At 38.2% G+C, this 14299-nt stretch overlaps 1 protein-coding gene across 1 annotated transcript in view; it reads left to right on the forward strand.

Moving 5' to 3' along the window:
- The window catches only part of LOC130100419 (protein unc-13 homolog C), a 263612-nt gene that overhangs the window by 140437 nt on the left and 108876 nt on the right, over positions 1 to 14299 (forward strand). The window contains 1 exon segment of the mRNA XM_056265875.1: positions 12701 to 12827. Within this exon segment, the coding sequence (XP_056121850.1) occupies positions 12701 to 12827 (127 nt within the window).

Genomic DNA, 14299 nt, shown 5'->3' on the forward strand with positions numbered 1-14299 from the left:
TACTGCCAGCTTGAATATTTTTGGAACATGACCTAAAGATAAAGACGAGTTAATAATATTAAGAAGAGGCTCTTCCACTACAGGTAACACTTCTTTCAGAAATTTAGTTGGTATTGGATCTAATAAACATGTTGTTGGTTTAGATGCAATGATAAGTTTATTTAGCTCTTCCTGTCCTACAGTTGTAAAGCGGTGTAGTTGTTCCAGAGGGGCCATAGTTGAGGCTTAATCATAAGACACCATAGAGGATTGTACATTTACAATTGTGTTTCGGATGCTTTCTATTTTCTCATTGAAGTAGTTCATAAAATCATTACAGCTATACTGTAACGGAATAATTTGCTCGGGTGATGTCTGTTTATTTGTTAGTCTAGCCTAGGGCTGCAACGATTAGTCGACGTTGTCGACAACGTCGACAATAAAAATTTGTCGACAAATATCTTTGTTGTCGAGTAGTCGTTTGATCTCACGTGACCTAATGTAACGGCCTGCAATCCCGCGATTTGAACGCTACGGCGCTGTAGCGCTAGAGTGTAGTGCAGCCCTTACAAATGCTATTGCGGTAGAAGAGAAAACAGCGCGAATTATGACAGTGCAAACGAATCCGAACTAGCAAGGTTTAGGTTTGGGAAAGTTTCACAAAACTTCAAATCAAGAATGCTGTCGTGTGCAATGTTGGGGTGCAAGAGGAAACATCCCGGCAAAAGAGGAGCCGGTGAGAAGTGAGTGTTCTCCAGCTGGAGCTAACTAACCACCAGCGGCAAATCTCTCTTTATTAGAGAATGCAATACTACTAATAATAGTAATAATATTATCAATAGTAATATAATTACAGTAATGTGATGACTTATTTTGTATAGAATAAAGCTTGATCGAGCTTAGGAGTCAGGGCTGTTTTTATTATTGTAACACTATTAGTATATTAGGTATTATTATAGTCTTATCACTTGCCTGTATTTTGTTCAATAATCATGAAGACTTACAAAACGAGATGTTATATCCTTCCTATGATATAGGAAGAATATCACGGCAGTCACTTTATCATACTATAAATTAAAAGGGAATGAGAACGTCTCTGTCAGCTCAATTGTCATGTAAAAAAAGATTGTAATTTTATAATTATAATAATTGTTTGCAGATTAATATTTTACCATTCTTTGTGTCCTGAAGTAAATGTCCCTTTTTCTGTTTCAGTTCTAAGAAAAGCAGTGGGCCTATTAAACAATGCTTAGAGAGCATTTGTGTGTGATTTGAGTTGGACCGAAATCTGAAAACTTAAAGAGAATGACCTGTTTAGTTGGCTCAAAGTTCATTAAAACAACTATTTCAAAAGCTGAAGTGATTTTCTTTTTTTATATTATAGTTAGAATATGTATAACTCAATGTTTTAACTAATTGGAAAAGCTGAATAATCGTTCCAAACTTACTGATTAGTCTGCGAAATAATCGACGATTAGTCGATTAATCGTTCTAATAATCGTTAGATTAATCGATTATCAAAATAATCGTTTGTTGCAGCCCTAGTCTAGCCACGGTGTTAAATAAAAACCTTGGATTATTTTGGTTATTTTCTATTAGTTTGCGGAGATGCTCAGCCCTGGCTGCTTTTAGAGCTTTTTTATAACGTGACATACTGTCTTTCCACGCGATTCTAAAGACCTCTAAATTAGTTTGTTTCCATTTACGCTCTAGGTTACGAGTTTCTCTCTTGATAGCATGCGTAGCACTGTTGTACCATGGTGCTTTAGTTTTCTCTCTAACCTTTTTTGATCTAATTGGTGCAACAATATCTAATGTACTAGAGAAAATGGTGCTCAAACTGCTAGTCATTTCCTCTAGTTCATCTGTTTGTTTGGGTTCTCTGAGCAGCTGAGATAGATCAGGTAAGCTATTTGAGAATCTATCTATAGTGGTCGGAAGGATTGTTCTGCTTGGTCTATAACGTGGCGCAACATGACAAATTTCAGCAGTGCGTATTATACAAGTTACCAATTTGATGATCGGTGAGATCGTCACTTTGCGGTATAATATCTATATCGGTTAGATTGGTTCCATATGATATAATTAAATCTAGTGTATGATTTAGACGATGAGTGGGACCACTGACATTCTGCTTGACCCCAAAGGAGTTTAATAAATCTGTAAACGCAGTCCCTAACGCATCGTTTGTGTTATCTACGTGTATGTTAAAATCTCCAACAATTATTGCTTTATCGGCATTGACCAATAGATCTGAGAGAAAGTCTGCAAACTCTTTTAGGAAATCAGCATATGGTCCTGGAGGTCTATATACAGTAGCCAAGGCTAGAGATAATAGGGATTTATTCCTTACATCTAAGAGCGTAACGTTTAGCACCAGTACTTCAAACGAATTAAACCTGTGACCTGTTTTCTGAGTAACATTAATAATATCTCTATAGATTGTTGCAACACCGCCGCCACGACCGATCAGACGGGGCTCATGTTTATAACAGTATCCTGGTGGAGTAGACTCATTTAGACCGAAATACTCATTTGGTTTAAGCCAGGTTTCAGTAAGGCAAAGTACATCAAAGCTATTATCTGTGACCATTTCATTTACAATAACCGCCTTAGGTGTGAGCGATCTAATGTTTAGAAGACCTAGTTTTAGAAATTGTTTTTGTTCACTGATATTTAGATTTTCAGGTTTAATTACAATAAGATTTTTCCTAGATCCTACAGTGGATTTATTATTTGGCCTCACTAAACGAGGAATAATTAATAATTAAGTAGCACAACGGTTTTCAACCGATACTAATAAGAAATGTTTCTTGAGCAGCAAATTAGTATCTTAGAATGTTTTCTGAAGGATCATGTGACACTAAAGACTGGAGTATGGAGCTTTGACATCACAGGAATAAAATACATTTTAAAATATATTCAAATAGAAAACAGATATTTAAATGTTTTTATTTGTTCTGAATATCCCATGCTGTTCAAGTTCTTGGCTTAATAAGGGCTTGTCTCAAGGGAGGACATGTGCTGGAGGTGTGCTGGCTCTCAGTGTGGGTCGATGGCACTCTGGGTAGCCTGGCATACACATCTCCTGCCGCCCCTGAACCACACCGCACTAGCACTCGCTTTAGCCTTCGGGATCAATGATTAAAGTGACACTGTCAGAGCGCATCACATCCCTCTTCTCAACCATCCACCTCCTCACACCACACATAGGTACAGTTACAGTTAGAGACTGTAGAATTTTCATCTCTGTTGATTTTGAAGTGAAATGTAATCTGGACCTGTTATTGACAGATTTAGGCTGCATTTACACTGGCACAAAAACTCTGATCTTTTACTCACATCTGACACAGATCGGAATTTGTTGCACACGTGTTAACACACGAGATCCGATTTTTTCGCATCCGATCTGAGGCACTTCCAAATGTGGTTTTAAATCAGATATATATCCGATATCTGGACATCCGTCCTACGTCTGAGCACGCATATCCGATTCCCCTTTTAATTCCAAGCCACCACAAGGCGAGGACAACACGTTTATTCACAAATATATCTTTTTAATGTTGTATTATGAGACAGGCATGTCTGTATGCGCCCGCTCACAGCTTTTTATTGAGGTGGGAACTTTATATTTATCTTTGTAAAGAAACGAAATTGCGCGAACAGAAACATTCAGGAGCTCGTTCAAATTCAGGAGAATTCATTGAAAAATAATAATACAGGCCTACTTTATTTCACTTCAGAATTCTAGATCTGAGCTGTAGATAAACAGAAATTATTTCCTGACTATACCTGTTCCTTCAGATTTTGCACTGCAAAACATTCATGAGTCATGACAGCTGTTATCTTGTCCATGCTGGCAAATAATCATGACCACCGGACATGCACGGGTAGTGCATGCATAGTAATAACTATATACAATAGCACGGGCATTCAAAACCAGGGTCTACCATGTGCATAGTAAAACGATCACCGACAATAATTTTGGGCGGGAATTAATGTAAACCCAGATATCGGATTCCAGTCCTGTCTAAAGTGAATGTAAACAGGCGGGCCAAAAAATTGGATATGGTCAAAAGATCGGATCTGTGCATTAACCCTCTGGGGTCGACAATCACGCCGGCGTGATCTGCTCGCTTTTTTTCTTATCAGTGCAAAAGAGACTCAAAATACTCGGTTGATTTTGATTTTACATATAAGTGTTATACATCATTAGATCCTGTTAAGTTTCTATTTTTTTTGTGGATACTCACAATAAAAACAAAGTGTTGTGCTTTTCACCAAATAAAGAAAAACAAACATGATGCGAGTTCTGCGTTCTCTCTGTCAGTGAAGTCCATTCTGAAACGCGTCCTAAGATTAACTGTAACTCCGCGATTACTTGTCACACAGGCACGAGAGATTTTTTCTTTATGAAGCTTGAATTCTCTTCTTTTAAATGAAGTGATTTATATAAAAAACAAATATTCTCAGTTTATGCAATCTGTATGAAAAGAGAGTGCTGTCAGTATTTTTTTTCCCAGCTCATTACACTTCATTACGCGTTAATCTGACACGCCCACGGAGGACGCGCGCTATTCAAACGCAAATGTCGAGGCAAGCCATTACAATGCCCACATCAGCCGTTCCACCGCGGCGGTAAAATGTGTGGTGTATTTGCTGCCTTTTACCGCTAAGAGGCGCTACAATCATAGACTCTGAAAAGTGTTCGTTTATTCTCTCTAATGCGTAATCTGCTGCCGCACCGCGCTGATTCAGAGCGATTGAAAGCTGGTAGCAGATGAATTCAACAAGTGAAATGTAGTTAAAATAATTCATAATCACAATACTGAAATTAGGCTACTGAAATGTAATTGAATAAATAATGAAAACATTTCAACATAAAACATTCCAATAAAAACATTTAGGCTACATCAAAGAGGCTTTACGACTTTATCAGCGTACAGAAGGTAGCTCAGTGATCAACGCAGCAACATGAGCTTCGAGGAGCTTCAATCGACCCGAGATCGAATCTCAATGTAGCATAGGCCTACATGTTGTTAACCGATGTTGTCCTACAACCTATATTTTACCACCTTCATGCTTAAATAGGTAACTGTTTATAACTGTTTACTTATTTAAAGTCAAGAGTTTTGTTTGATTATCATTACAACATAAATTTGCTACATTCCTGTAGAACCGCAGCCGCTGCACAAACGACAAAAACTGATGAAGGAAGATTGTCAGCCGATTGCATCAGAAAATGAAAATGAAGAAGCTCGTCTTTAGTCTGCTAAATTATTGTGTAATGTAAAAGAACACTAAAATTACTTAAGTTTGAAACCAATTTCGGACATTTCAAGGTTTAAATAAAGTGTCGGGACAGTTTTTTTAAATTTAAAACATGGGTTGCATCGGGTTTAGAGTTTATTTCTTTTGCGATGCAAAATAAGAAACACTAGGCTAATCTTATTCTTGCGACATTTTAAATTTGTATTGCCAAAGAAATTACAGCTAAATTAAACAATTAAAACCGTACAAAACTAAAATTGTCCAAAGAAACATAATTAAATTAAAAACATGCGTTTTTCTTTGCCTCTCTCGAGCTGGATCTCTTTTTAACAAGTTTATTTAAACTTTAAACTTCAATTGAAATTTTGTGTGAAAAAAAACTTAAAATAGGCTACAATAAATAAACTACAATATTTATAATTTAATAAGATATGGGGCCTACATTTGGACACAGATTTATCCTTACAATAATTTTGCCTGCTCATCAGGCTGGCTATCCGACACTCTCCATATGAAAGAGGAACATTAACACCTTTGTCCAGCAACTGTCCCTCCAACCCCCCACAGGCTATCGGAGTCTGAGGCTGACTTAACACAAAGAAACTTAAATCGCTATTCTAGACAGTGTTGATAATGAAGGAATTAAATGATTTAAGTTACATGTAGCCTAGTGATATTTCTGTCATAAAAGTTTATTACTAAATATTTCATTATTTCAATAATTGATGAAATAAAACTGGTTTGGGGCAGCTTTTTCCAAGCAAAACTAAATATAATCTGAAAAAACGCATGTTAATTTGTTGTCATGAACAAAATGTTCAACTTAATATTAAAGTCTACAGGGATCTTTGGATCCTTACAACCAGGCATGCAATTTGTGAATTAAGTTTATTTTTTATTTTGTATTATTCAAATAAATATCGAAACATGGTGCTTCGTGGTATTGCTGCTAAATTAAATAACATTTATAGAATAATTATGAACTTAAATGAAACAATATCGCAACATTTCGACAAATACATTATTATGTTTTTACATTTTAATTCAGGGCGATTTAGCCTACATTTAATTAGAGCGAGATTTTCACCCTTGTCTTGTCATTTTCTCATTGGGAAGCGCATGTTTGAGTAGATCCTCTGTACCTCTCGTTTTCATATGGATTAGCCTACATAATCAGATAACATTTATTAGCCTAAATATTTAGACATTTAAATTCTTTAGACATAGCCGATTTCTTATAGTGACTGAGCTGAAGTGGCTTTCGGTTCATTTTTGTGACGCGCAGTTCCCGGAGACAGAGAGGACAGATATACTGTTTTTGTCGTTAGCCTAATATGAATACAAGTTTACAGTTTTGAACGATGTAAGCTACTCTACTCTTATCTGTATGACCAAAAAATTACGGAGTCGCCTATTAAGTTATTTTAGCTGTAATAATGAGATAAATAAATTAATCTAAATGAACGCGCCGCCGCGTTTGTCGAACACTAACTCACCATGCCAGAATAAAACCCGACTTTAGAAAAATGCATAGGGCCACTCGGCGTGGTGTGCCAAAACACTTAATTATAAACTTCAATATTTCATTCAAAATAATCTCAACACGCTTTGTGAAATTTTGAAAAGCCGTGCATGCATTCAGGCCACTGGAACTAATGAACAACTGAAACGCTGGTTTTGATTTTATTGTTTGTCGTTTAAACGTGCCTGTTGCATATCTCTATTTTATATATTTGATATTGGTGAAGTAGCCTATAGCATTGATTAGCTGTGGAGGGAGGGGTGTGGGGATTAAAATAATTCAGCAGAAGTAGGGATGTTTAGACCAGAAGGAAATCCCAGTCCCCCCTGGCAAATCACACTTTACTTAAAACCATGTTTTTAAAAACTCTAGGTTGTAGGGAACAGACCTCTCTGCCATGCGCGCGCACGGTTTGGAGCACAATATCTGTCTTGCATGCACGCTCGCTCTAGATAGATTACGGGATATTTTAACTAATTTGCGGTATAACTAGTCGATCACGAGTGGCTCAACAGGTAGATCTATAGATAAACTATATCTTTCAGGAATTTGACCGACCGGGTTGACACTTCAGCGTGAGAAATCGGGGGTGTGGCGTGAGAGCCTGGAATAAAAAAAAAAATATATATATATAGCCTATATAAAAAAAAACTGTATGGTGTAACAGAGTTTTAGAGCTAGACAAATTTACAGCAGACCATGTTTGTGCGGGATTTGAACCTGTGTCATCCTGATGATGAACCGTAAGTTCTACCGCTCGGCTATGAATTTTGTTACTGAGAAATATCCAAACGTTTGATTCTCACATGAGCGAGAAAACGTTTTGTCTTTAGCCTGTGAGTGTAGGCCTACTTTAGCCTTTTACAGTTTAAAAGATTATATCTTATCTGTATGACCAACAATTTGTTGTAGGCTTATTTGGAAATTACCATAACTTGTAGTATTTCATCCTTAGGCTACTGTTAATAGATATTTGCCCACTTACGTTTTGCTAAATGTCCCTTTGCGCCACCTGGCGGTCATTTCGCGTACGACTTTGAAATGTGACTGGTTTATTTTTACCGCGGTGGATGGCTAAAAATGGTATGTGGATGGCTAAAAGGTGTGACTAAAAATGTGCTTTTGGCTTTCATTTATATTTTGATTGTTTGTATATATATATATATATGTATATATATATACTAATGAGCCTTTCATTCAGGGGTGTCACACAAGAAAGAATGCAAGGACAATATATATATAAATAAATAAATATTTATATACACACACACACACACACACACACACACACATATATATATATATATATATATATATATATATGTGTGTGTGTGTGTGTGTGTGTGTATATAAATATTTATTTATTATTATAGAAATAATGCAAGGACAATATATATATAAATAAATAAATAAATATTTATATACACACACACACACACACACACACACATATATATATATATATATATATATATATATATGTGTGTGTGTGTGTGTGTGTATAAATATTTATTTATTTATATATATATTGTCCTTGCATTCTTTCTTGTGTGACACCCCTGAATGAAAGGCTCATTAGTATGCAGTCTGCTCAGGTGAGAACTGCCTAATTATTCATGAGGGGGATGGGCCGATCCGCCCATCCGCATATTGCCTTTGCAAACAAAAAAATGTTTTTCACAATTTAAAACAATCTATTGTTTTATGTGAATGATTAGGCAGAATGATTTTCAGATCAATTTGAAGCAAATACTCTAGGCGACAACATCCACTAGTCAAAAGTCTTGTGGACAGATATTTAGTATGTTATTTGTGGCCTTATATTAGAAACTTTATTTTTTAGTTTTTTCAATAACCACGCATAAACAATATTCTCTCAAAAATACAAACATGTACATACATGTTGCTCACATATTATGGTAGCCCTGTGTGTGCTATATAGAGTGTAATTTCACCTGTGCCATTAATATGTTTATAAGCAACTGAAAAAAGCACAAATGTCAGAGCATGCCAAAACATCTCAAGGACCCCGAAAACACCTCAGACCCCAGAGGGTTAAGACTTGCAGTGTAAATGCAGCCTTAGTGAGATTTACCCAATAGCTGATTCTCCGTTTCAGCTAACTCTCTTTTACAGCTTCATTCTTCATGCAACATTCAGAAGAGCATGTGACACACGGCTGCAGCGCCAGGTGTTTATCAGGACGCTCTTTGTGGTGGAAAACTCCAGAACTATGGATTATGAATGCTTTTATGTTAAAGTGAGGGATGTTATATTTTTTCCTTGAAGAGCAAGTCACTCAGTGTGACGCTATCTGATATCCCTTACATTAGCCTCGAGGTGACTGTTCCCTGAGAAAAATAACGGTTTCTTCAAGATAAACGAGCAATTCCACGGTATGGCAAACAGCGGCACAATTCAGGAATTCAACTTCTCAGAGGTTGCAAGAAACAATGAGCTGCCAAAAGAGTTAGTCATTCATTTTAATAATTCATGCAGACATGCTTCATAAGCAGGTGTTATTAATGTCGTTCATTATGGGGTTTTGGAAAACATATGAAGCATTATGGAAATGCAGAGCTGCCTAAACCAACCGAGACTCCTTCTATCATAAGTCTTGGAGTTTAGCTCTGCATTTCCAGAACATGTTAATGACAACATTCCACAATGACTTCCATAAGTTTCAGAATGAAATATTCAGCAGGAAATAATGTCAGCCGGGACTTTGTAGATGCATTCATCGCATTTATCTTCCATAATTTGATGTGTTTCACAGTGAAGGAGAATATTCAGGTGGAAATAATGTGCAGAGAGAGTATCAGTGTTATTTTAGTGTTACGTACACTGTAAAATTTTTTTTTGAATTTTTTACAAAAGATTTATTTGGTTTATTTTTATTTCAGTTTAAGCTTTTTATTCATTTCCAGTTTCCAGTAATTTTAGTACTTAAACTTAAATCAGTTAGTTAGGGGACATTTCTCATTTTCATTTAGTTTTTTAATAAGTTTTTTATCTAATATTTATAATTTAATGTTTTGAATAGTTTAAGTTTTAGCTGTATTTAACGATAACAACTCTGACAGGAATGGATTTTATCTATCAGGATTTAATGTGGTCGTTTCTTTGAATTTAATTTTATTTAAAATAACCAGAAACTTTTATTAGGGAAAGTAAATTAACTAGTTTAATTTTGACTTTAATACATGTGATTTGTCTCATGTGGCCATTGTGATAGCAGCAGCTTAATTATGTCTGAAGTTTTCAGTAGAATCTTGTAATTATGGTAGTTCTGCTGTGAAATAAATGCAGCAAATTTTTCAAGCCATATGCAACAATTAAAGATCAGCATGCAAGCAGCAGTTTGAATCATTATCTTTGCTTTCAGACTACAGTGGTTGTTGTTTCCATGGCAAGCGGGGCGATTGTTTGCCTGGTAAAGCTATTAAAAGCTCAGGTGGATCAGGGTTTTGGGTTCAAGTGACCCTCATTGCAGGTCTGGCACTGGATGGAGGGCAGAAACGTGAGCGTATCACTTCAGCCGAAGGGCTTGAAATCAGAACTTCACAGTGCAGTGATGAATGAGATGATCTAATGCATTAATTAATTATTTACTGACACTTACATTTAAGTGTTGACAACCACAGTCGGATAGGTTGAATATTTTAAATCGTACTGTGAATATTTGAGAAGGTGGTCTTGTGTACTGCATGTTAAAGTGAGATGTCATGAAACCTTAATCATTACTGTTATATGACAGAATATCATGTTACTGCTCATGTCTATTTAATAAGATTCTGATTGGTCAATTGCGGCAATATTATGGTATTGTTACATGTATGCTCTGTCTTGTGTGTTTTTGGATCAGTCCCTTGTGACCTACTGTAGTTTTCCCCAGTCTGTCTAATTAGCAATGTCATTCACCTGTGCCCTGTTTATCACTTATCTCATTAGTTCTAGTATATATACTCCCTGTCTTTGGCCTTCTCCACACGGACACAGGTATTTTTATAACCAGAGTTTTTCCTACAGCATTTTAAAAAAAAATCCCGTCCACACATGCTCGGTCTCCGTCTACATGAAAACGCAAAAACGTATCAAGCGCGGTCAAGAGCATGCCACGCCAGCAGGCGGCGATATAAACCTTAACCGTAAAGCCACGTTGGCCAATCAGAAGCGCAAATCTGACGTCAAACACAGCGGATAACGTCGCACGCTCTGACGTCGCAAGGCAAAAACCCCGGTTTCACTGTCTACACGACAACACTGTAACCGGCGTTTCTGAAAATCCTCACCCTGGCAGGGGTTTTCAAAAATGTTCGGTTTCAGTGCGTTTTCATGTGGACGAACGGCCGAACCGCGTAAAAAAAGTCACGGTTATAAAAATACCCGTGTCCGTGTGGACAGGGCCTTTTTCAGTCCTTTGTCCCATCTCATCTATGTGTAACTTATGTGTGTCTCCTGTGATACCCTTCTATGGATTTATTTAAAGACTATATTTTGGAATTCTCCCTCGTTGTGCGACTTACTACATAGTGTTACGTGACAGAAGATCGGACCATAATAGTTTATTTTTTGCGGCGTTTTCTTTTGTTTGGTTAGGGTATTTAACTAAAACAGGTAAAAACAGTATTTAACTTTTAAAACTTTTTGTCATCCTAACCACAAACAGAGCGGTTCGTAATGGAGTGCAGCAGAGCAGCATCAAGAATATAAAAAATTGGGGAGGTCAATTTGACCTCCCCCCCCCCCTTTAATGTCAATTTTTGGTTACAGCCCTGCGCTGCACTACTGTGATTAAGTCACTAAAGTCCTCCTTGTCTGTCGGAGGTGATATGTCCTCATGTTTACACTGGGAGTGAGAGGTTACGGTGGATATATGCTGACATCTCTCCTCACTGTAGTTGCATGTCATTCCCTGCGCTTGACAACTGCAGGAGTTACAGTAAACTACTCTCCTTCTCCCTTACTGTCATTTCTGAGCTATACTTCACTGTGCTTCCTCTAATGGCTGCCAGACTGTCGTCCTGAATCCACTCGCTGTTTAGCTGCTGTAGGTTACCCACAATCCTCTCTGACCTTTATTATGTGGCATGTCAGAGTCTATATCAAAGCTCCGCTGCCAAACATCCCACCAGGCCGCTGAGACTCTGTCGTCTGTCCGCCTTGTGTCCACACAGGTGGGCAGGTTTTTTTTTCTTTTTCTGACAAGTCTGGGATGAGCACTACTTGCTGTGGCCGTTTGCACTTACAAAACACCGCAGCAAACGTACAGATCGTTCCGGTTGCTGTCCGACAAATCAAGCAGGCGTACCTTTCCTATGTCCTGTTTTGCTCTGTAAGCTCTCAGGGGAAAGTTTTATTGCTCAAATTATGTGTTTTTTTCCCCATAGGGGATAGGGGTTATTATAGTAAACATGAAATCAAAACTGTCACATTTACTTGCTTAATATACAGTACAGTATGTTCTTATTGTGAACAATTCAGCTGTGCACAACACTTTATTCCAAGTGAAACGTTTGTTTGTTTGGAGTCTATTTGCTCTCCATTTAATCTCATTGTCTTGTATACACAGTTGAGATATTAAATACATCTCAGTGGTGATTTTTTTCTTTCCTGTGGTGTCCTCTTGGTTACAGTGCTATTTTAGTATTAATTATATACATTATAGTTTTATATATGTTTTGTATATTTCATATTATATATATATATATATATATATATATATATATATATACAGCATATATATGTAACAAATGTAAAGCTCATTTTGTTCATGTTAGGGTTATTATTTATAGTGTAATAACCCTGTTACATACTGATGATGTTTGTGGAATGTCTTCAGACACTAAAGCTCAATACGTTACCACGTTACTGTGTCTCAAACCAGATGCATGACTCATGTCTCATGTTTTTTCCTTTCATTTGCAGAACATGACAAGCATCGTCTTTGCAAGAGCACAGAATACATGAATTTGCACTTCAAAGTAAAATGGTTCCACAACGAGTACGTCCGAGACCTGCCTGCCTTTAAGGGAATTCCTCCAGAGTATTCCCTGTAAGTATCCCATGTTTATTTCCTACTCTCTCGTTCTCTTATAGTATTAAAACCATTGACTTGTTGTGTCTTCTGAAATGAGGAGTCAAGTTCCCCTCTCGTGTAAAAAGAAAATCATATTCCATTTGATGTTTACACAGTCTGGGACTCTATACCTATCATATGTTCATGCACATTGCTTTTAATGCTTTTAATCATTTAATTATGTGCATACGACAAGTCATTTATTTTTTTATTTGATTTTTGTTATACAGGTCCTTCTAAAAAAATTAGCATATTGTGATAAAGTTCATTATTTTCCATAATGTAATGATAAAAATTGAACTTTCATATATTTTAGATTCATTGCACACCAACTGAAATATTTCAGGTCTTTTATTGGTTTAATACTGATGATTTTGGCATACAGCTCATGAAAACATCTCGGTTACTGATGTAACCCTCGTTCCCCGAAGGAGGGAACGGGAGACGTGACGTCGACGTGACGACGTTAGGGGATCACTTCAGGGAGCCCTATCAACTTCGAGTATCTAAGAACAAGCCAATGAACGTTGGCGTGCGTGAACGCGTCACGCGCCCCCACCCCGCAGCGCGGGTATAAAACAGGAAGCGTGCGCGAGCACCCACCGTTTTCACTGAGGAGCCGAGTTTAATGACGGCCGTCCAGCGATGGTCAGCAACTGTGGCGGCGGGACGTCACGTCTCCCGTTCCCTCCTTCGGGGAACGAGGGTTACATCAGTAACCGAGACGTTCCCCTTCAGTCGCTCACGTTCGACGTGACGACGTTAGGGGATCCCATGGAAAACGCCATCGGTTGCTGCCACATCCAGTGCCCTACGCAAGACTCTCAGACCCCCAAATGCTGGGGCGGAAGACCTGCGTAGAGGGAGAACCTGCTGTCCCACATACCCACGCAGTGAACTCTTGAATAACACTGGGAAGCGTGCCTCTCCAGGGGAGAGGGACGCTGCGGAGCCACATCCTGCCCGAAGGGAGGTACCATGTGGAGAATACACATATGGACTGGCCGGTTGGGGCAGTGCAACATATGGAATGTCACTGGGGTGGCTCCACCTAAGGAGGGGGAGGCTACACCAGACAGTGACAGCAGAGCGAGCTCTGCCAAGGGAAAGACACGGGCTCACCGCAGGGAGCTGATCGTGGAAAAATACTCATATGGGATCGCCGCAGGGATTACACATACGGAACCCAGCCTAGCACAAGTTACACAAGCATACGAGCACTAGGCCTGGCGTCGGACGCTCCGCAACGTCCAACTGCCGAAGGGGTGTGGAGGAACTCACAGGGTTCGCCTGGGTGGGGAACTCGACTGGAGCAAAAGAGCACACGTATCCGCTCCGTAGAGGGGAGTGGCGCAGCAAGTCAACACTAGAGCAGGAACTTCGGTGTTACCGGCTGGTTGAAGCGAGCACACAGGAAGAAACCGGCTCAACACATAGGCTATAGAACC

Source organism: Rhinichthys klamathensis, unplaced genomic scaffold (genome assembly GCF_029890125.1).
Source record: "Rhinichthys klamathensis goyatoka isolate OS25496 unplaced genomic scaffold, OSU_Roscu_1.1 h1tg000242l_1, whole genome shotgun sequence".
NCBI lineage: Eukaryota > Metazoa > Chordata > Actinopteri > Cypriniformes > Leuciscidae > Rhinichthys > Rhinichthys klamathensis.